This window comes from Zeugodacus cucurbitae, chromosome 5, assembly GCF_028554725.1.
Source record: "Zeugodacus cucurbitae isolate PBARC_wt_2022May chromosome 5, idZeuCucr1.2, whole genome shotgun sequence".
NCBI classification, from domain to species: Eukaryota; Metazoa; Arthropoda; class Insecta; order Diptera; family Tephritidae; genus Zeugodacus; species Zeugodacus cucurbitae.
Genome location: NC_071670.1, coordinates 34,994,738 through 35,020,260, shown reverse-complemented (window position 1 = coordinate 35,020,260; position 25,523 = coordinate 34,994,738). Strand labels below are relative to the sequence as shown.

Sequence of the window (25,523 nt, the reverse complement as noted above, 5' to 3'; positions counted from 1 at the left end):
AGATTTTTTAGCATGAATGGGTTAACACACCCACCATATTCTCTACACTTGGCACCATTACTTGTTCCGTTCTCTGTACATTTGTTTGGATAGGAGAACCTTTACCTCAAATCGGGACGCCAAAAACCACTGGGACCACGATCAAAAATTTTATGAGCATAGAATTTATCACTTGCCAAAAAAGTTTGATCGAAATGGAGAAAATATGATTTTATAAAATGTTTTCTTCTTCTTGACTTCCGTAGACACCGCTTACGCAGTTGTAGCCGAGTCCACAACAGCGCGCCACGTATCCCTCCTTCTGGCAGTTTGGCGCCAATTGGTTATACCAAGCGAAGCCAGGTCCCTCTCCACCTGGTCCTTCAATCGGAGTGGAGGTCTCCCTCTTCCTCGGCTTCCACCAGCGGGTACTGCATCGAATACTTTCAGAGCTGGAGCACTTTCATCCACTCGAACAACATGACCTAGCCAGCGTAGCCGCTGTCTTTTTATTCGCTGGACTATATCTATGTCGTCGAATAACACATACAGCTCATCGTTCCATCGTCTGTGGTATTCGCCGTTGCCAATGTTTAAGGGACCATAAATCTTCCGCAAAACCTTTCTCTCGAAAACTCCTAGTGCCGTCACATCGGATGTTGACATCGTCCACGCTTCTGCACCGTAAAGTAGGAAGGGAATGATGAGAGACTTGTAGAGTTTGATTTTTGTTCGTCGAGAGAGGACTTTACTTTTAAATTGCCTACTTAGTCCATAGTAGCACCTGTTGGCAAGAGTGATACTGCGTTGGATTTCCAGGCTGACATTGTTATTGCTGTTAATGCTGGTTCCCAGGTAGACGAAATTATTTACAACTTCAAAGTTATGACTGTCAACAGTGACGTGGGAGCCAAGACGCAAATGCGCTGACTGTTTGTTTGACAACAGGAGATATTTCGTCTTGTCCTCGTTCACCACCAGACCCATACGCTTCGCTTCCTTATCCAGTCTGGAAAAAGCAGAACTAACGGCGCGGGTGTTGTTTCCAATGATATCGGTATCGAGATTCCAATCGTCAGGCAAGCTTTCTTCCGACCATATTCTGCAAAGAAGCTGATGCATGCACCTTATCAGCTCTTCGCCGCCGTATTTGAATAGCTCGGCCGGTAATCCATCGGCCCCCGCCGCCTTATTGTTCTTAAAGCGGGTAATTGCTATTCGAATTTCTTCACGGTCGGGCAATGGAACATCTGGGGGTCCTACAATTAAAATTTTCGAGCATTATCCCTGTCGGCCAGCTTGTCAAGCTCTTCATACTCACGCATTTCGACCTCTTTCTTTTTTTGTCTGCAAATGTGTCTCGCTTCCCTCTTCAGCTCTCGGTATCTTTCCCATCCCGCTCGTGTTGCGGTCGATCGCAGCATTGCGAGGTAGGCAGTCTGTTTTCTTTCCACTGCGAGACGACAATTCTCATCATACCAGCTGTTTTTTTGACTTTTCCGTAAGGAGTTTGATATGCCGTCCCACAGTTCCCTTATACCGAGATGCTGATGAGTGCTCTCAGAGAGCAGGAGTGCAAGTCGAGTAGAAAATCGTTCGACTGTCGGTTGTGATTGTAGCTTCTCGATGTCGAATCTTCCTTGTGTTGTTGATGTGTGCGCTTTTCTACACAGAGGCGTATCTTAGCTGCTACAAGATAGTGGTCCGAGTCGATATTGGGACCACGAAGCGTACGCACATCAAACACACTGGCATGTCGTCCATCTATCACAACATGATCGATCTGGTTGCGAGTGATTCGATCCGGGAACAGCCAAGTAGCTTGATGGATTTTCTTATGATGGAATCTAGTACTACAGACGACCATATTTCGTCATAAAATGTTTTACACAATAAAAAAACGAAATTACCAAGTTAACGACCCAATAAACACAGTAGGTACAGCATGGTTTTGCAACGGCTGATAATTAATTTTCAAAAAATACTAAAATTTAACCTCTTAAATTACTGTGCATCTTCAAATTAACTTATCTTTAAAATTATTTAATTATAGAGAATAATAGCTATTTTCCGTTTGAAGAGTAGCGAATCGAACATAGAACTATAATAGTATAATAAAAATCAAATTTAACCTAAAATATATCGGGTATTTTTTTTTCATTTACATTTTGATTTTTTGTCATGAAAGAAAGGATCAGACATAGCGAGTTGAAACTGTCTTCTACAGAAGAGTTAGTTGTTCCGCAATATTTTTTTTTTTGAGATTTATTTTGAAATTTATTTGATTGCATAAATTTATAATCTCGGCTTATAGAATTTATTATACATAGGTATATTTTGGTTTGTTTTTCATAACACATTTTTTAGTAGTATTATCAAATAAATCACGATTTTTTATCCTCCCTATTGGTGTCCACAGAAATTCCACTCGCTTTCTCCTTCTTTTTATTTGACTCCCTCCGTTTTTTATGCTTATTGGACTTCAGATGTAATTGCCACTGATATTCGCCTATAAAATGCCGTTGACAGATCTCGCAGAAATTGCTGGTCTAAAAATAAGGAATAAAAATGGTAGAAAGTCAAGCCCGGAGGAATCAATTATATAACTGGACATAACATTACAGATCTATTACATACACACCCACTCGCCGGGCTTAAATATTCGGTCCAATAACACAGCATAAGTAATTCTCTCATTCTTGCTAACTTACCTCCTCATTAAGTCCCGCACCCGGATGTTGACGCCGCGCCATTGCTTGTATCTCGCAGACCTCACCACGGCGATGACTTTCGATTACCGCCACAGCACGCTCATACACTTCTGCTTGCCACAAGTTAACATCACTCGTATCGAGTTCATACAAATCGGGCACTTGACGATCCTTACTGGCCAAAAAACGATTATTTATCCACTTGATTTGTTTCTTCGAGTAGCGTTGTGTGACCCGTTTTAGCTCATTCAAACACGCGTTTAGCACCTCGAGGCCTGCGGGCAAAGGTGAACTCGTAGTTGTTGTATCGGAATGTGTCGCTGTTTCCAATTCTAATTCAATTTCTCTATCAATGGTCGACTGCTGTGGCGGCTGTTGTGATTGACGTTCGTCTATATTTTGTTGTTGTGTGTGCTTCTGAACTGCTGTTACGTTTATTGAACTCGGCTTTTGTGCTTTGAAGTGCTCTGCGTGCGAATGATATAAGTTATTGTACAATACAAAAAAAATAAAAAATATGGTCATTCAAATGTAAGTATAAAAGATATTCAGAAGTGAAGAAAGAAAAAGTGATGGTTTCTCAGCGACTTTATTATGCGAGTGTGTGGGAAAATTAGATCTCTTAGATTTTTGAATTGCAAAGAAATATTTGAAAAAGTTGACGCAATTGGTGAATGGTTGTGGTTGAATATGTAGATACAGATAGACATACATACGAATTTAATATGCGTAAGTGCTTACATACATGGTAAAAAATTGGGTACAAAATACACATATTAAAGTTAAATCACGTTTATGACCTTGTCGAAAGTTGGGTTAAATTATAAATTATTATATAATAATAACATTCGCTCCTTTTTCAGGCAACGTTAAATCTTTTAGAACATTCCTGAGACGAAAATATTCCATTTCCATTCTAGCAGAGACAGCTTTATAAATATTTTGCCATAGCCCCTATATGGAACAAACACAGCTTTGGAAGCATCTTAACACTTCAAAACACCGATTTGTATATAGAACTTTGCCCAAAGCGTGAAGGCAGAAATTTTCAATCATGTCATTTATAATGTGATACATTCAGAATCGGAAGATATCACTATATAACGAGGAATGGTCCAGAACCAGTCACAAATACTTTAAGCTCATTGATTTAAATAAAAGAGGGTCCACCTGGAAGGTTGAAGCAATGAGAGTCATGTAGTTACATCTCAGTCTTGTGAAGTTGGGGACAACCAAGGAGAAAGTGTTAAAATATTTGTCCACACAATCCAGACAACTTCAACAACATGTCTAAAGTTCTCATTAGAGATAAGTTTATCTGATCGATCATTAGATCTCCATATTCACTCCACGTCAGAAGGAACTTGCAGTCTCGACAGTATTGGAGATTGATTGTGATCGAGTTTGCAGAACCTACGTGAATCCCATTTATACAGGAATGAACCGCAAAAGGAACTCCCATCCACTCTTACTCCCTAAAGTAGATTCGCTGACTTAATGACAGTATCTGCTCAGTGTTGGGAAAGCCTTGAACAATATAAATACGAATGAGAGTTCGTGATGCCTCTATCACACGTGTAGAAGAGCAAAAAGGAGAAGTCACTCGGAGCTAACTCGGTGTCTTGAACTGAATAATCATAAATGAATTGGAAGCATAAAGGTTTTCAAAATCTATTCTTACTTATTAAAAACCCAGGTTCAAAGGGCTGAGTCATATATCTTAAATTAATCACATGATTTTTTCCAGTGTTAAAACTGAACTAAATCAAAAATGCCAAAAATTAAGTGGCATTAAGTAGTAGGCAAGAAGAAAAAAAAACAGACAACGAGATCATTGTATACAATTACCTTCCGTTGGCATTTTATACGCATTCAAGCGTAAGTACTCTTCAATTTTCTGATCATTTGCCGCATTAAACTGCTCCAAGTAGGGTATGAATTCTTTGAAGCCTATTGTTTGAAGTACGCCACGGGTGTACGCTGCGGAATTGTCGGTTTGGCTAAAGCATAGAGAGCATAATGAGTACAGAGCCCCGACATGCTAATAATAAAATTGCTTAAATTTAAATAAAAAAATATTTATAACAAGATACATACATATATATTTACAACAAAAAAGCATAACTAAAGTTCTTCGACACTTTGTAAGCAAGTTATGCAGAGATTATCGAAAGATTAAGAAATGATTAATGATTTTCGGCGCTTTTTCCCCCCATATGCTTAGTGCTAACATATTTAGACATGTATACGAGAATATTATACATACACTGGTGGTCACATAATTAAGGACACTCCGTTTTCTTTTAAAATATTGGTTTATTTTATAATTTAAAAGCGACATATTTTTTTAAACTTCTGTTACCAAATTTATTATCTTCTAAAGTATAGATTTATTGAAAATTTAACGAACAAATTGTTTCCCATCTGAACCAAATAAATTAAATTTGGATTCATCGCTCAACAGTATTTGTTTTCAAAAATCTAATGGTTTTCCGATATACTCCTTTGCACATTTAATACGACTCTTTAAGTTTTTGTTTGATATGTGCGGTTTTTTTCTTGCGATTCAGGAAGACGACATCTGATGGTTCGTGTTGATACATCGTTGGTCAGTTGATCCTTTATCGTGCCAAGAATTTGCCTGGAAGTTAAAAAAGGATTCGCCTTGCAAACTCTACAAATTACACGATCGTCCTTTGAAGTAGTTTTTCTGGGCCGTTTTTTTTTTCTTATTTTACTCCCTGTCCTCCGTAATGAATCAAAGCATTGTGAACCATTGATTTTGAGCATAAAAGTTCCTTCGCTTCGGCTCTAATGGACATTTTTTCCTTCACGTACTTGTAAATAAACATTTTCCTCAATTCTGGAGTACAACTCTATTTTCGACCCATATCTAACAGTTATTTTATTTGATATTGAATATTCAGTTAATATACAAATGATTTATACAACTTACCGCAAGTTTTTGAGTTAAAATAATAAAAAATCCAATAAAAAAAATTGGTGTCCTTAATTATGTGACCAAGCACCAGCACACTCAAAATACAATAAATTCATCAAACCGCCGAATTTTAGTAAAAGTGTCTAAATTTGTCACTCAAAAACGTGCTACATTTTTGAGCACAGTTATAATATACCGTTGCAATTTACAATGGGTCTCTAGGCGAAAATTTAGTGCTAAAAACATTGAACTGAAACGCGTGTTTTACTCAACTTTATTTTGTCCCTAATTATGTGGCCACCAGTGTATATACACGTACATATGATATGCGAGATATGTATGTATATATCAACAAGTCTCCTTCATAATCAAGCTCACAAGTGTACTCTATGTTATATATTTAGATATCTCTGGGGTTTTCTACGTCCATATTCTAAGGTGTTTGTTTACCTTTTATCACCGTTGTGTTCGTTATGAAAAGCACGTATCTCAGCCAGCAAACCCTGTTCGAGCATAGCGTCGACGCGCTTGTCCAAACGCACATTGAGCACATCCTGAAAGATAAAGATAATGAGAGAGTAAGAGATCACTGTTCATACTTACAACAAATTTTATGCTAACAAGTTAATTGTTAAATCGTTAAATAAGTAAATTAATTATTAATATCGTTCGATTTATTAAAATTAATATTATAGTCCATACCTGCCAACCGAACTTAGTATGTAATAATTATACGCTTATTTGTTAACACCATGCTCTATATTTTAAACACCATATTAGCTATAATTACCAACATTACAACTTCCTGTAGTTCATGTAGATCATTAGCTCTAATTGCGGACTCTTTCAACGAGTCGCTTGCATAAACACACACACACACATAGAGATGACTGGTTTTTTAAGCAGCAATTAAGCTTGTGGTCTGTTGAAAAGTATATCTATTGGGTATTGATTTTGGCAGGCGTGTCTGTTAAATAATCTCTTAAATACCACTTGAAAACTACAGAAATTAATGAGCACTGATCGATGACTGATATATATAAACATACAAACAAAAAAACTCTACCAAAAATTCCTAAACCCCTTTTTTGGAGCACAATTGTAATTGTCGCTTATTTGACACGAGTATTGAGGTATGCACGAGGGAGGTTCGATAGTTCTTTATATCCCCTTTTAGATTGTAAAAGATAAAAAAATATGAGGATGATTCCATTAGATCAAACACTTAGAATCGGGCCTTTCATAAGTTTGAAAAACACTCTCCGATATTGTATGTAATATTGAAGATGACCAATTATATAAAAATCTGTCGTTGAACAAAACCAAGACTTCAGGAACCAATGTATTTTTCTGTCAGACTCACTCCAAAAAATAATAGGAACAGTAACTGTCAGTAACAATATCTATATCTAGCATACTTTAACGAATACAGTTTAGATGCAAAATCGCCAGAATTTAGACGAATTATTCTCTGAGCAAGGAAATACATATGTATCTCTTTCTTCTCTCTCTGCAACTTTTTAACATTTTAGAGAAACTAATTGACGTTGAAACACTACAGAAAGAGGGTGGAAGAGTGATAAAGACTAATATATTTTCAGATAGATTAACAGTGTTGTAAGCGCTAATATCGCCAACGAGTGATTTCAAATATTCAAGACGTTACAAAGTCTGCATGGTTAGAATGAGGAACCTGTAAATTATCATGAAGAATCTGATGGTACTGCATCTGTCAGTTCAATTTCTGTCTGTATCTGTCAATCAATATATTTAAATGTAAGACTATAGGCTTTCTCTGTGAAGGTCCAGCCTTGTTGGGGTTACTATTGATGTTAAATCATGGTAACATTTAAAATAAATAGTTTCGGGAGAAGCTGCAAAACTAATATTGCTTGACTGGGCTGAATTATCGGCCGGAATTACCGGCCACATAAAGTAGATTCGAACGGAGACATAAATAGAAATAAGTTTCCGATGGTCATTAAAACGGTGCATTATTTTAGTATCGTCAAATCAGACCTCGAACAGCGCTCTAACTAAAAACGATCCAATGTTACGTCGCACCTACTCTTTTCTATAAAAGTAATCGCCTTTCAAGCAGTATTTCATTGGTCTCACTATTTATACAGAATAATAAACGTCTATATTTTCCAATCAGGTCCCATAGCTATCATTAACTATTGGATACAATTTTCAAAATGGCACTGATTTATCAAAATACTCTCGTATTTGTATAAACATTTATGTGCTATTACACATGTCAGCAGTTGCGGCGCATACCCTGCAGAGATACCGAAATCCTCAACCTTGCAGATGTGTTGCGGTACACGTGTATCTAATTAGTTGTCTACAAATATTTATAGTAAATTAACTCGAGGAAATTAGTAAGGTGTATGATTTTACTGAATTTCATGTCAAACATGCGTAAGCACATATTGTTTCGAATATATATGTATATGTATGTATTTGTGAGATTTACGTATGTAATTATGACTGTAGTAGATAGTATGTACCCTTAGGAGCATTTCAATGGAAATCTTCAGTGTAATAGCATATTTCATTTTTGCAATTTTTGAAATATTCGATTTTCAAACTTGTTGTTATATATGTTTTAGAGCTAAAATGGACACGGTTCCAATTTGATGATAACCTTTACAGTACCCTTAGGGTATTCGCTAATCAGTCATAAATTTATATATATATGTGGGTTCATTATAAAAATTAAAATGGTTTCATGGAGCTTTACGCATTATTAGTGTTATTAAAAAAATTGTGTTGTTTTACCAAGCATCCATCTCTAAAACAATCTCCGAATGCCGGTACTCACACAGCACTTTATAGAATACAGTAATGGTATGAAAAGAGATAATGGAATTGTTGTTTGAAGTTTGAAATTTTCGTTCAAATTTAGAAAGGGTATCCTATTTCAACAAAAAATTTTATTATTCGACGTAGTATATCATAGTACGTTTTAGAAAATAGAGTAGAAGTATGAGTTTCAATAAATCAAAGACAGCTTTTTGCTATTACGCGCATGTATCTAATTCATATAAACCATTTGGAAAACTCAAAAACAAATATTTTGTATTTATAGTAAGAAGTATAAAAGAAAGCAAAAAATATTTAAATTAATAATACTTGACCCAATCCCTACAGGGATCAACGCATATTGTATGTAAGCACACTGCTTAGAACTAGTAGCTGCCACAAAACAAAAACTTGACTGGACACACGTAGACACTGTTTGTTTATCAACAACATAAATTTGAAAAGAATTTTTAAACAATTTTTTTGGGCGTTTGTATATGTTTTTGCACACAAAAGTATTGCTTAAAGTACTAAAATTAAAATCTAATAAAATCTAATACAATAATACTTATTATTCAATAATATTAGTGAGTTTTTCTAAGTTTCTTGAAGAGGATATATGTACATACATATGTTTGCATAGGCTCAAATTTATTATGTACACTAAAATAACGATAGTTTTTGACAGCATATGATAATATGATATGAATAGAAATAGAGCCCACTGTGGGTTTGTTCTGCAGAAAAACTATTAAGTGAAGGTAAAATTACGAAGCAAAAAGTATATATTCATTAAAAATAGTTTCTAAATATTTTTGAAATTTATTGTTTCCTAAAATATATTTCGAACTAAACGAAATATGATAATCTAGAAAAAAAATAAGAAAAAATATTTCATTAAATCGCTTAAGGTTCATATATATATACATCATATATATGAAAATATTTTCAATAGTTGGCAACCCTACTAAACCAACTAAATTTTATTTCAAAAACAAGACTTTTTGAATTTCTTTAACAATTAAACCTATTAACGAATGACAACCTCTTAAGAAAATATCTTCGACAGAAATATTCCTTAAACTTCTTCCGTTTTATAACGGCATAGTAATAATTGAATAAAAATATTTGGAAAGGTGGCAACTTTCCTCAAAAAATATTTTTAGTTATCAGCTTTTTCGCTTAAATCTCTTCCGCTTGGTATTCGTTTTTTTTAATAATTTAATAAATCATAAATGTATGTCAACCGTTCAAAAAATTTTTTTTATTGAAAAGCCTTCTTATAATATTTTTTACCATACCCATATAATATACAAAAACTTTTGTAAATTTTTTAAATTAAAATTTTCAAACATTAAATTTTCTCTGAGTTTTGAAATCAGCCGAATATTAACCCATACTAAATAAACAATATTTAAATGTGTGTCTTCATTATGCCACTTCGTATATTAAAATCGTGACAAAATTTTGTTGCGCAACCCAATTTCGTTGCACCGATCTTACTAATATAGCTAAAGAGGTTTCACTCAAAAATATATTCTAAAATTGTTCGGCATCCGCAAAGCAATTAACGGAAAAGGATATATCCAAGGTAGAGCAAAAAACGCTGAGTTGAACACACGGTGGCAAGCTGAGTGAGTTCGCCGAAATGTCGTATGTGACCGCACGCAGTTTTGTCAAAATTTTGGTATTTATTAAACATTGCTAGGTGAGCTGAAGTGCTCAACTTGTAGGCGACATGTTATATCATATAGTATAACTGTAAATATGTGTACACGCTTGACCTAGTTTTTCTATTAAAAACCCCAAACAATCGTTTTATTTACTTTTGAGTGTATTTGTTTAAGTTAACTACTCGTACAATAAAAATAAAACATAGATATGCATTAACCATAAAAACAATAATAACAAATAAACAAAAAAGCAAAAAAAGCAAGAAAAAAACAGAAATTGTTTAATAAATTTTTCGTTAATTCTGTTGGTCATTGGCATCAAAGTTCTTTCATTTATTTTTATTGTATTTCCTCATTTGGTTTTGTTGTTGTTGCTTGATAATTAAGTTGATAAGGGCCGTTCATGCCAATGCGTGTCTGCCGCCACAAGCCGCGAACAAAATATCTTATCAGTTTGTTCTAATTTTCGTATCTTAATTTAAAATCAAGCATGTGCCGTACACTATGTCCATGTCGTTGCGTGTAAGTATGTGCGCCCACCAACTCATCAGCCACAATTAGATTTGATTGAATTTTTCGGTGCATACGCAAGTTATCTACATACATACATACATGTGAGTATATAACGCATATACACAATAAATAGGTGTGAATGTATTTATTCTCGTAAGCGTGGCTGTAAATTTGTCGTTTTGCTTATAGTTTGGTTCCAATAATTATTTTCATAATTATTTTATTTTGACTTTTCTTAGTAAATAATAAAGGAAATCCAAATAATTTTTATCAGAATGCTTCGGTTTGTACGAGTGTCTTTTTGAATTGCAGTGGTCTCTTTTAGGTATTTATAGGGACATTTGTCATACAGCAGCATAGATACCAGTTTGACTAGCCGTCTTCAAATCGCTTTCTCTACTAGTCAGTATGGCATATGATTTATACCAAATCATTCGATCCACCAATCGTAGTTTAAAATTTTATTTATAAAGGTAGCAATAAATATTTAAAAAATTGTATATGGATATCTAATAAATTTTGTACATTTTACAAATTTATACCAGTTTATACAATTATACCAGATTTCCGCCAAAAATTCTAGTGGAATTCACTACAATCCTCTCTTGCATAATTCATTAAATTGGTATAACTTTATTCTGTTTTAAGCATCTCTATCAGATTTATACCAGTTTATGTGATTTATATCAATAGGTTATTCGATTCGCTGTTTTTGATGGTACCATAATTTACTATTTAAGTGATAATAAAAATATGGGAATAAAGTTTGATCTCTGCCATTTGTTTATTCCATGCAGCAATCCGAATGTTTTGTCAAAATGGAGACAAATTTATAGACATTTGATTTACAATAGAAATTTAGCATTGAAAAGATATTGCAACCGTTGGTATGGTCATCACAATGAAAAATTTATATTCCATTCTAAAAAGCTTTCTATATACATAATTCCAAACAGTGTTTATAAACTTGCTATTTTTTTCAAATAACTGCCCGGTTTTTACTATAATTATCCTGCTTCTTGTCGGAAAAAATAGTATTTGAGAATTTCGTTACGGAAATTATAAAAAAAAAATTAAAATTTCTTCTTACAATCGAAGTTTTTTATAACCTTAAATTTCTGTCAGTTGAAGTGATTATAAATTACTAGATTAATGTATAAACTTCATAGGCTTACTTGAATAATACTCTAAGAGAGAGTTCAAAATTATAGTATGAAGCGATCCAAGTTGTTAATAACACTGTACAAACTCGGCTGGGTATTGACTGACTTTTCCGAGAGATTGAGTCATAAGTAACAAACGTGTGTTCTTCGATTTTCAAAGTTAGACTCCAAAATCGAAATATTTGTTTTCGAAGTTCGAAAAAAGGTTTATTAAAAAAATTAATATTAATTATATGATATATCGTCCCCTCAATATAATAGCGTATAATTTTTTTTTGGTTTTGAGAAAATCGAGTGTAAAGTTTTTGTCAAATCAGAAAACATGAACAAAAAACATGAACGTGAAATTATACACCATTTTTTCCAATGACATTTTGACCCACTTTATGGAAGTAAAATTTGACGAAATTTTGACCAGACATAGAATCAATAATGGAGATTCTAAATATGCAATAAAAAAATAATGGCGTATGAGCACATACGCTATTGTTATATTGAGGGGACGATATGTAGTTACAAAAAAATCCAAAATATAATATGAAAAAGTATATGCCTCTGAATTAAAAGAAATATGCATATAAATAAAAGAGTAATATACCAATTTTTCAAAAATTGTGTCAGTGTTTTTTGAAATATAAAATTTTAATATTTTCTTTCTAAGATCTAATTTCGACTGCTTACATCATCTGTCATATAAGCTTCATCGAAAAATGTTATCCACCATTTGCCCATATTTTTATATTTTTCTCAGTGCCTAAGGTACATTTTAACCGAAAATATGGGTAAATATCTCAGATAATTTAATGTAATTCAGAGGAAATTGTTCTCTTCTAATAGTGTGACTCTGTTCCAAAAATTATTAAAATCGGGTAATAACATCTCCTAGCTTCTATGTACCCAATTATAGCTATATATAGGTTAATATGTGAGATATCTTAGCAAAATTAAGTGAGCTTATAGTCTTGGATATAGTCTACCTTGCAGGTGAAAATTAATGAAATCGGTTCAGGAATTATCTAAGCGCTCATACACTATACATGACGATTTTCTATTATTCTATTAAACTTCATGCCGAATTTATGGGTAAATTTGTGTATTATCTCAATAAAATTTATTCAATAAATTCCGACAGTATAAAATGTTCGGTTACACCCGAACTTTGCCTTTCCTTACTTGTTTTATTTTATATTTACTGTTTGGTTCCCAAACTTGTAAAAAGAGTTTACACAGAAAGAGAAAGAGTTTCTTTTTCTATCAAAACCCAGACAAGTCCTAATCTTACAATTTCTAACTGAGAGTAAATATTATCACTTCCCTCATTTGTTCATTTATTTTCTAGAGAATTTGACATAGGAATACTTTTATTAATTTCTGATAAAGTCTGGGAACACAACTAAAATGGATACCATTCTGCACAGCCGAACATAAAGTGAGCTTTTAGTTTATATGAGACAAGCTTTACTCGCTGGAATCTAAAGGTCAGATTGTCAGTAGTGGAGTTATGAACAGAGTGTCATGTATCCATGAGAGTCAAACGTTTTAAAGAGGTTAACTATTAAGATTTCTATAATTATCATTATATTTATATTTATTTATTATTTAAGATATTTATTTATAATATTTTTTATCACTAAATTACTCAAATGTATCGCTTATCACTCGAAGTAATAAAAAATAACATTTTAATTTATTTTGCATTGCTGAATCATCACTTGAGACATGCCACGGCTCCAATCACGCATGCATTTGCATTTGTATGTGTTATGTGTGTTTGCATGTATGTGGCTCAAGTTAGCGGTTTTCCTTATTATTTCCACTGAATTCGCCTCAATTATTTATCGATATGAAAATTAAAATTCAGCGACATTCTGCACTGCAGTGACCTAAAGTAATTTGTTTTTGTTGCTATTTCAGTAATTTCTTGTTGTTTTTGTCTTTAGCTATAATTCAGCAGCATAACCAGTTTAATTGTTAAGCCGAAGCCAAAGCACTTAGAGACAGACGTACATACAACTGCACGAAATAGATATGGCTGGATGTATAAGAATGTACATATGGATGTGTATGTGTGTGTGTGTGTGTGCTTGCAACCAGTTATGTCTGCGTACATTCCTTAACATTCACTACACCCAACGATGGCGACGCATTACAATGAAATACGCGATTGCGTCAAATGTGAAATTAGCATGCAGATGCGGTAACCAGCCGTCAAAGCGAACTTCAGCAAACTAGCTGCAACAACAAATACATCGATAGTCTTTAACGAAGAAGTCGAAGACGTTCTTTGACTTATTCTTTGTCTTCTGCAGCGATAACGTGTTGGCTTCAACAATGGTTTACGACTCATTTGGCTTTTGGCCAAAATGCCTTTGAGTAGGCGCTTTTACGATGGCAACACAAAAAATTTCGCTGAGCCACGGCGCACACACACACACACACACACACACCAACATAGAAACGTAAACGCAACGCGCTCAACAGCTGGCTGGTGAAAGATTGGCGCAAGAACAAGTGAACAGTCCGATTGTGCGCAGTCCGCAAGCGGGGAGCAGGGCGCTTTAGAATGCGAGTCGTAATTGAAGAAGAATGTCGAATGTTAAGGAATGCAAAGTGAAAGGAGTTTTACAGGTTCTTTTCCATAGTGAGCGCGCAGAATCGGCTTTAAAGCCGCCAACTTTGTATGGGTGTATGCGTGACAGCGCGATTGCAATGATATAAAATGTGTATGGAGAATGTGAGAGGCGGTAGAGAGTATTATAATCACATACGGGGTTAACCGATAATCCGGTGGAGACGCAAGGAAGGCTTGACTACCATGATTTGCTTAAGAAATTGTAAAAAGAATTGGCAAAGAACGTTGGTGGCATCTTAAAGACGTGAGACCAACAAATTCTACGGACGTGTGAAGTGACCTATGTACACAGATGTGTAGCGGTATTGTTATGCGTAATACTCGTATGTACTGAACATTGTACAAGTTTGTGTGAGTGTATGCGAATTTGAGCTACTTGGCGTACATTAATTAACACCAGTTACCAGTTAATGCAAAATTTATTGTAATTGTAATTGTGTAATTGCTCCTAATGCTTTTGACAAATCCAAGTCCTAACATAAAAAAGAGGTGTGTTAGAACGAAATAAGAAGGCTAATTCTTAAAACATTATTTTACGACAAAAAAGAAATATTTCTGAGACTGAAAAAGGTCTTAATGAGTATCATCCGAGCTCTGCGCCCGACGAAGAAACCATTCGTAAGTGATGACAATGGTGAGATTGTTTCCGTATCAACTGAATTCTCCAGATCTGATCCCCAGATCCTTTTGAATGTTTTCAGACTTCGAGAAAATGCCCGGAAATTCGGAAAAAATAGCAACAATGAAGAAGTTTGTTTTTGAAACAATCCTTTTCACGCTTTCGAACTCAAAATCCAACCAGTTTACAAAACTTAAATAATATTCGATCTTCACCAATAAACCACCAGAATAAATTCTCATTTTATTTTTTAAATTTAAACCTAATTTCTTAATTGGTAGAAAACCAGCATAAGACAAGCGCAATCTGAGTGTCGGGTTTTATTAAGCAATATCCAATGAAAAGTTAACACGATTCATTTTAGTTTTATATCAATTTTCAATTCGATAACTCACATACTGTCGAGAGAACTATCTGCGGTTCGTCAGATCTTGTAAAGCAGTATCATTTCAATAAACATGACCTAATCAAAAAGACATTGAAGAACAACCGATTTTCCCAGCTTGCAATAAGGTATCTACAAACCCTCTCATATTGTGTACAACTTTCATATATAGTACTTCCAGGATAATGTCGCATACCAGCTTTTTTAGTGATTTTTCTAAATTCCTGACGTATGCATTGAAAAGACAGGTGATCTCGGCGTACTTAAGGTTCGAATTTGTTCATATTTTTTTAATTACTACATACCCTCGAATATGAAAGCAAAATCAAGAAGTTGAGGATTATTAATTATTTGAAAAGAAGATACCTCCTGTGTAATTTGTTGTGTAAATTGTATAAAATAAATCAATTCAGGATGAATCATGTATTCGGCAAGCTAATTTAAAGCTTTACTTTCTAGCGATTAGACTTTTTTCAAGAGATTTCTAAATAACGATTGTTTAAACGTTGTTTCCGATTCCCTGAAAGCAAAGCTCATTAAAGAAATATTATCATTTCTACTGTCACACTTACATACTATTCCCAGAAAATTAGAATTTCACCTTTAATATAAACGAAAAGTAAAAAGATGGGAAATCCGGAAGCGGATTAGTTAAGATGAAAATCATAAATTTCGGTAATTTAATGCTGGTCGGATAAGCATACGAAATAGAAAGGGATTAAAGAAAAATGCATTTGAAGTTACATGCATACGTTTATATATAAAATCGGATATATGAGACACAACATATTCGTGAGATTGTTATTAGATCAAACGGAATGGAAAGAAGGAAAATGAAAACCCAGCTATTTTGAGCAGATTTATCAGCCGGTGTGGGCGTAGGCTGCTGCGCTGCTTTGGATGTTTGACAGTGAACCATCAGCAGTCAGCTGTTGTCTACCTATCCCCACAGATACTTAAAACAGTTCTGTGTCTAATGGGATTTTTAAGAATTATCCCAATTGTAATTATTGTTTTTTTGTTTTGTTCTAAACTTCCGAGTTTTGCTTTGTCTGCTTTATTTCTTTATCATAAATTGAAAGAGCGCTGTATAGTTTACTTCGAATATCGTGAAAACTGGAACTAAAGCTATTTTGGTAGATGGAAAATTTCACTAAAATTAAGAAAGAAATCACGAAAATGGGGGAACATGGTATGCGACATGTCGCATAAAATTTAGTGTTATGGAGAAGCGTCAGCTCAACACTGCAACGAACATAAATAAAATGCTGTAAAGTTGACAAAATTGTCTCCTTCCTTCCACACACAATGTTAGCGTCTTTCGAAAACATAGAATAAGATTTGTTGCAGCAAGGCATTTGCAACACTACATAGTGTCAGAGTGACAGAGTGACAGAGACGCGCGCTGGTGTGTTATTAGAGGGTGCCTAAATGCTTGAATGCTTATTTTCTTGTTTTAAGCGTTTACTCGTATTATTTGGATTATTTCTCCTGGGAAGTCTACTAGTTATAAACTTTGTAGTTCACTCAGTCAGAAAAGTAAAATCTCGATTGCTTCCAGAAATCTAGGAAACTGATTCGATGTCGTTCTTACAATGCTGATATAAATCTTCTAGTGTCTAGACTAAGCTCATTCGGTCCGCTTAAAGTTCATTAGATCTCCAAATTTATGAAACACATCTACATGCAACATGAAGCGCTCTGTACCTTCCCATAATGGCAATATTTTCGAACTTGTTTAATTTCAATTTTTGTCGTAAAAATGTTACTTTCCTAAACTGTTTGATACTTCACTGCAGGGTTATGAAATACAGTGCTCGATAACATACATAACGGAAATTTTTTCGTCTGTCATTTTAACTGTTTACAGGTTACAGAGATAAGTATTACTTAAGTAGAAACTGAAGTACCTTCTATACAACTCATTTAATTATTCTATTCTTAATATAAACTATGCTATCGAAACTAAAATCTCATTTCAAATATATATTAATGCATGTCTAGTACTTATCTTTGTACACTTCTAAATATAAATAAATAAATCAGATATAACAAATAAATTGTAATTTCATAATGATTAGTTAATTTTAGTTGATTACTAAAATTCGTGATAAATGTTCACATATTTTGGGAAAAAAGCTATTCTTAAATTTATTCCTTATTATTTTGTTGTTTTTGCTCAATTGAGTATTATCAGCAGATATTTTTCTAATTTATACTAACAACTTATATATTTCTTCCGATCTAGATGAACATAAATTTGACGTCAATATAATACAATCAAGAGACTTTGAAGAATGAGCATCCCTCAACAATGTTTAAGACTCTGCAATTCTAACGGTATAATTTTACAGAACTCTGTGAATTAAATCTCTTTACAATTCCATTAGATGTTCTAAAACTTTTTATCGATTAATATAAAAAAATCAGAGAAAATAACAGGAAAATATATGCTTGTAACGCATTAAAAGTAATTTCAAACCCCTCAGCATCCCCTCATTGCCTACGCCTCTCCACTAATACCTACAATGGAAACTTAAGTGACATTCCTACAGCTAGAAGCTGAATGAAATATGTTAAGCATTTGGATGTGAACGATTTAACGCAAGCACACCGGTGTCCAGACGCACAACTAAGGCATCAGTCAACAGCAATGTTATGTCTGCAGCCGGTACAAAGGCGCATACATCTGAGATTTGTCAACCCAATTGCTATTTTAAAACATTTATGACGCATATAATGCGTTAATTTCATTTTTCTTTCCCACTTTCGAAATAATCGCCGCATTTGTAGAAATACATAGTTTTCAGTCAAAACAGTGGAAAAGTACAGTAATTAGATTTCATGGATATTCCTATGTTTTTATAGTGTCTAGGGATTGTTTAAGTTTTTTTTATTATTTTTGGTGGTATTAGAACTGTATACAAATAATAATTAATTTTGTTTTTGTACGTACCTGCTTACAACGCAACCAAAACAATATAGTGTGGGGGTAACGTAGTGGTCCGCCGAGCCGATTACCGCCTGGTTGTTGGCGTTGCGCCTGCAATTTAGCAGTTAGGGTCTCTCCCGTTTGCTGATATACTTCTATGGCGCTAAAAAGGGGAAAAGAGGGAAATGAAATAATTGAAATTATTGAATTTTGTTTTGTTTACCTCTGATGTAAATTATTTGAAGCATAAACGTAATGAAAGAATATAGAAGGACAAGAGTGAAGAAAATCAGCTAGTTCAAAATTATTATTTAAAAACATTTGAGTTTCGGAATCCGTAGTTTTAAGAATACATCGACCAACAAAAACTCACCCTTATTGAAAAAAATAGTCCTTGACTCCACTTTTTAATGATTAAATGTATTTCAGAGATCTTATCTTGAGATCTTTTCCTGACATAACTAATAACTTTAACTAAAATAATCAAGCTAATTGTGTTGAGTTGGAACTCAAATTGTGTTCTCAGTAAAGTACATTGAATCCAAAGAAACATTATACGAAAAATGCATATAATAGTCGAAAAATTGTAGATCAATTCCAAATGACTGAAGAATTATCCTGAGATCGAAATCTGAAATCTCCTCAGAAACATGAAACATCAAGATCAATCTTTCCACAATTTTTTCAGAAATTTCATGGACACAGATTCCACAGAGTATTCCGAAGGACTACAATCAACGAATTATATCACTGCTTCCACAAATTGGATTTATGTACATATGTAACTGGAATAGACCTGGATTTATATTCTACCAAAGGCTTTAACTAATTATTTTGGTAAGATTTTATGCTGCTTTAATGACAAGAACAACGAATAAAGACACTGGCAAATACTATTAAAAACAAGAAAAAACGTTAACTTCGGCTGTACCGAAGCTAATATACCCTTCACAGGATTTCTTTTAGTAACTATATGTTTATGCAAATCTAAAGACATAAGAAAAAGTAAGTAAAAACAAGCCCTTGATTCTGATCGTTCAGTTTGTATGGCAACTTTATGCTATAGTGAACCGATTTAAACAATTTTTTCAAAGAATTCACCAAATTTCGTGAAGATATGTAGTAAAATGCGGAAGTTTTCCATACAAGCCCTTGATTCCAATCGTTCAGTTTGTATGGTAGCTATATGATATCGGGACAAATGAGCAGCTTCTTGAAGTGAAAATAACATCTACAAAATTTCAAAACGATATCTTAAAAACTGAAGGACTAGTTCGTATATATACAGACAGACGGACAGACAGACGGACATGGCTAAATCGACTCAGTTCAACATACTGATCATTTATATATATAATTTATAGGGCCTCCGACGCTTCCTTCTGGGTGTTACAAACTTCGTGACAAACTTAATATACCCTGTTCAGGGCATAAAAACCTAAGATTATATGTATGTAAGCAACATACATAAATACAAATTAACACATTTTAAGTACACGCGCACTTGGAATTCTCAAAATTTTTACATTACATATTTGACACAACATTGGAATAATTTCAAAATCAATGGCTTCCCAAAATATTCCTCTCAATCACTGTGTATTTTGTCAAAATCAACAGATGTAAGTCAACAGATGCTTGAAATCTCTTGACAAGTTGTTAAATGGTGTGAATGCCAGCGGAAACATTTGTTGTCGGCACCTGTCAATCACAACTAGGCGTATTTACATTTTATTTAGAAAATTATTAATACATATTTATTGTTTGAAAGCCTAAGCAAACGCGTCACACATCTTACTATATAATTTTTTGAATTAGTAAAATATCAATTTTTGTTAGTCAACTGTTACAGCGGAATTCATTGATGATGGCGTCACTTCAGTGCTGGCTGAGAAAGTAATAGCGCTGCGGTCCTTTAGTTCTTAACATATAAAAAAATCGAAAAATGATTTCGGAAAGTCTGCTAAGTAGTCCCAAGTGGCGGAGATAACTTTCCCGTTCGATTCTTCTAGGTTAGAAACGAAGCGAAGTTGCACTGATCCAAATTTGGAGAATACGATGGACGGGGCAACAGTTTGTAGTCTAATTCCACGAATTTGAGCGTGGCTTTGTGATGGTGTAAGGTTTTATTGTGGGTTTTCAGCAATTCGTCGGAGAATCGGTCTAATGATTTGACATGATAGAGCGTTGTGATAGTCTTGTCCGCCAGGTAAGCGATGTAAACCACACCCTTTGAATTCCAGACAGCGGAAACCAACAATTTTCCGTCCGGGCAGTCTTCGTTGTCAACTTTTTTGACTGTTTCCTGATCTCTGGTATCTACGAGGATATCGATGTTTCGTCGACGGCCACGAAAAACTATAGAACACCTTCCGATTTTGTCAAATACTGTTGTGAAGTGGACGCTTGCTGTTCTGAGTGAGCAAATGCACCCATCGTGCCGCCAGCTTTTTTATACCCAATGTGGTTCTTTGAGTTAGCTGCTGTCTTAGATATCTTGCGAACCATCTATATAGTGCACTTTTGCATCATTCAAAAGTTCTTTAATTTCACAGCCCCATTTCCCTTCCAAAAATATCCACAAATATCACTTCCAAGGACAGCTTCAACAAGTCGGTCAAAACAAAACCATGTGTCTTATTCAGCTGAGATTTAGACGGTTGCCATCTACAAGAATATTCTAGAGGGAAGTAAAGATCTCTTCCCATAGTAACACCATTGGATGGCGAGACTAAGTATGTACTTCTTGTATCGCCGCTTTTGCAAGTCTGACAATTGCAAATCCCACTGCCTTAAGTTTCTTTCACTGCATTTCCTTCGCCTCAGCAAATTCTATTTTCATTATTATCTCTGTCGACACCCAATTTCCGGAAGTCACGTTTCTGTTGTCGCTGTTTTCTGCACGTTTTCGCATTTATTGCTTTCCGTTTAATAAACTCATACAGGTAAAAGATCCGGCCTAGAAGCTACACACACATACGTATCTATGTATGTAGTATGTGATAATTAAATTCCAATAGCAAAGTAACTGTGCCCGATATTCGATTATTGAAAAAAGCTTCACAATAGCATAGTATACATAACTGCAAAAAAAGTACAAAATCTGGCAACATTACAGCATGTTACAGTGTGACTTCATATGTATTACGTCTATGTAATCAATGCATTCTGTATGGTTCTGACTATGTAACGGCCATAGCGTGAGTCACAAAGCGAATGCCGACGAGACAACCCGAAATGTGGGTCAATCGGCCGATTGGTCGTCTGACTGAAGTGCACCCATGTAAACATATACATATGTATAAATAGGTCTGTACTCTATAGCAAAAGGTAAACCTTCACACTACCACTTACATATGTAACTCTGTATTGATCTATGTCTCGATATATGTATGTCTGTAGGTCCCTCACGTAACTACATACGAATCACATCAATAGCTAATTGGCTATTATTTTATCTGCACAATCACAACGGGCGCTGCTGAAATGCTGCAACAGCAACGAGTCCATACGTAATAACCGCATTCAGTTCAGCGTCAGCTTCAATATTTTAGCCTCCACTCTTTGCTGTCAGTGATTTTTTCTGAATGGCCTAAAAATCGATTGCATTTCTTGCCGCCGTATGTGCAATTGCATTTCCGTTTCCACAAGTCGTCTTTCCAGTATTTTCATACATTTCTTTTTGTACTTTTTTGTTATTTTCAACTCGTTTTCTTTTGCTGCTGCTCCATTTGTGCACGCGTCTATCGATCGTGATGCCTAGTTTTTGTAGACAACGAGCAAGCACGCGCCTACTTTTACTTTTGATTCAATCGAAATGCTTCGCAGTTGAAATGTCTTATTTATCTGCAGTTTTCCAAAAAAAAGGTGTGACTATGAGCAAGAAAATAGCTGTGTAAACGCGTAGGAGACGAAGTGATAAACTTAAAACGGAAATTATTGAAGTTGTCTCAACGTGGAGTACAGTCAGTAATTGGACAAGGCTGTTCGCGTTTAGGTAAATAAGGAATTCTGTGAAAAGTTGTAAAAATTCTCAAACAAAAATTTGGGATATTTTAATAAATAATTGATTTCCCATTTCTTGATGTTATAGTCTATACATACATAATCTATTATAGTCTATACATCAAGAAATGGGAACAAATCTCGTAATTTTGTTGAATTAAAAGCGAAACTCAATAACATATAATTATATGAAATATGAAATTATATGAAATTACCTTCCCATTGCTTCTGTTATTTCAAATCCGTATCCAACTACTTCAGAATTAGTAAGAAAATCTTCAATATTTTTAAAATTGACTATTTTCATAGTGAGGTCACTATGGAGTAATATATGCTGAACTCAAGTGAAAGAGAGTCTCGTTTTGGTTCGACACATATCCAGCTTCTTCATGATTCCACCGTGCATAGATTTGTGTACCTTCCACTAACAATAAACTCAACCTGACTCAATCCTTTGCGGACTAGCGTTTCTTTAGTTACATTTGGAGATATAGAATGACTTGTATGGACCTTTATGTCAATATCAGGATTATTATTCTCTACATGAGAAGAGCTCGAGAGGTATCATCTTCCAGTATATATCCATTTCTGGATCTTATATGCATATTATGCGGTCCAAATTCAATCCTTTTTAGACCTTCTGTCAATTGTCAGTGAACCATATGTGGACTTCAAGTCGTATATAAAGGAACTGAACTAGGAATAATACACATATTCAACATAAGAATTCAGTCAACTAATAATAGATACGATGCGACCCATTAATTTAAGTGAATAAGAGCTTTATGGGGTTTTCGAGATTATGTGAAATTGCAGAACGAAGTAAGGGATCGAAGAAGAAGAGTAGATGCCTTACAAAAATTTAATTGGAGTGTGGTTTGAGGATACTCGGCAAATACTTCAGGAAGATAATCTTTGAATTCTTTTGAATTTTTTCCCAATTCAAAAAAAGATAAACTTAAAGGACCTTTTGTCGTTTAATAAGCATGCGAGAAATCGCTGAATCGCAAAATCGAGTTTGAGAAGTGTTTCGATGATTGGAAGAAGCGCTGGTAGAAATGTATAATATCGAATGGGGATTATTTCAAAAGGCGAGAACATTAATGTAAAAGTCACATAACTCAAAACAAAGCACCCTTTATGCATAGAATCGAATATATCACAAATAAATTATATGAAATTCTGTTCAAAATTTTCACATTTTTGTGTGGTTTATTTACAAAAGCTATATTTCTAAATCGAATACCGATAGAATTCCGATACGTAAGTTAATTATTGAAATTGCGCTTACAACAAAATTGCATTTAATAGCAAGAAAATAACTCGAATGCCGATTACTATTGTGGCTACAACAATTTACAACTGCAATTACAGCGCAGACACGAACAAATGCCGAGGAATGTATATATGTATGAATTAAGATATGTAAGAGACAATGCATGTAACGCCATTGATAGAAATCATTGGAAACCCGCAATTAAAGCACAGATTCCAGGCGATTAGCACATATGTACATACATACATACATGCATGCATATGAGTTCACAGAAAAAGGCACATACATACACCTTTGACACAATACAATCGAGTAAACGAATATGAATAAAGCTGCAGAGGTGTCGCAACAACAATAAACGTTGCTGTCAGCGCCAACAAAGGCGGCGGATTTGACGGGTTATTTTAGCTTCTAAGCGCCGTCACAGTCGGTTGCACATTGCAGTTTGCTGTCAGCCACAGCCGCCAACCAAACAACAACAACAAACCAATAACAAAAACAATAAAAAAGCAAATACACTCAATGCCAGCGTTGATGCAAGAAAATTGAATTTCATTCATAAAAGGTGAATTTTGTTTTTGTCGCGTGCAGCACGTTCGGAAATAAACAAAAACAAAAATAATAATAATAACGTTGTCTATTGGCTAAGAGACTGCTGTGTACTTGTATGTAAGCTTGTGGGTATGGGTAAGTTGTTGATTTTAAATTGCATTGCATGCCTCATGTGTTTGGAAACGTATATGTATGCATACATATTTTCATAACTGATTTGATACTACAATTGTACATACATTTTTATATTTTATACAAGTCCTAATTGAGCCATAATTTTTAATTTGAGCAAAGAAAGAGATGGATCACAAGTTTGAATACCCGACATCAATATACATCTTAATAAAATAGCAATTTATTTTATTATAAAAGACGTATTCCAAGTTAATATGAACAAGTAAGGAAAGGCTAAGTTCGGGTGCAACCGAACATTTTATACACTCGCAATTTATTGATATATTTTTATTAAAATAACACACAAATTGACCCATATATTCGGCATAAATATATTTCACATATTAACCGATTTATAAGCTATTACGCCCATCGTATTTTTGATAATCCGAATATAAGGTATATGAGAGCTAGGGGAAGTTATGACCCGATTTTAACCATTTCTGGTACAGAGACACACTATTAGAAGAAAAAGATTTTCTCTGAATTAAATTAAGATATCTGAGAGATTTACCGATATTTTCGGTAAAAATTACCCTAAGGCACTGAGTTCTTTATATTCGATAACCGGGGCATTGAAACGTTATAGTCCGATTTCGACAATATTTTCCCAAGTGATCACAAACAGTATTTGTGTAAAGTTTTATACCGCTATTTTCATTGGTTCCTTATGTGTATATTATAAAGTGAAGAAATAAGAAGGAATTCAAAATTGGGTTATATGGGAAGTTGTCGTGGTTGTGAACCGATTTCATCCATTTTCCGCACGTGTCATCACCGTGTCAAAGAAAATATTATATACCAAATAACGGAGGGACAGACGGACGGACGGACAGACATCCGGATTTCAAATCTACTTGTCACCCTGATTATTTTGGTATATATAACTCTATATCTAACTCGTTAAGTTTTGTAACACAAACAACCGTCATGTGAACAAAACTATTATACTCTCGTAGGAACTTTCTTGAGAGAATATAAAAATCAAATAGAATTATAAACATTCGTCTATTTTCGATCGGTTGGTAATATACCAACAACATAAAAAGACGTCAAATAGCATCACCGGTTCTGGCATCATGGGATTTGATTTGAAGTAGACATTCAATGAAGTAATGCCTTAAATATTAATTGTAGCAACTAAATTAGGTTAGGTTTTG

At 34.3% G+C, this 25,523-nt stretch overlaps 1 protein-coding gene across 1 annotated transcript in view; it reads right to left on the bottom strand.

The window, feature by feature from the left end:
- Nucleotides 1-2,268: 2,268 nt before the first annotated feature.
- LOC105216435 (tRNA dimethylallyltransferase) overlaps nucleotides 2,269-25,523 on the bottom strand; it is a 112,244-nt gene continuing 88,989 nt past the window's right edge. Inside the window, exons 5-9 of the mRNA XM_054230801.1 lie at nucleotides 18,381-18,519; nucleotides 6,082-6,185; nucleotides 4,539-4,690; nucleotides 2,691-3,157; nucleotides 2,269-2,528 (exon numbers count right to left, since the gene is read on the bottom strand). Of these exons, the coding sequence (XP_054086776.1) occupies nucleotides 2,364-2,528; nucleotides 2,691-3,157; nucleotides 4,539-4,690; nucleotides 6,082-6,185; nucleotides 18,381-18,519 (1,027 nt within the window). The 3' untranslated portion in view covers nucleotides 2,269-2,363. The remainder of the gene's footprint in view (nucleotides 2,529-2,690; nucleotides 3,158-4,538; nucleotides 4,691-6,081; nucleotides 6,186-18,380; nucleotides 18,520-25,523) is intronic.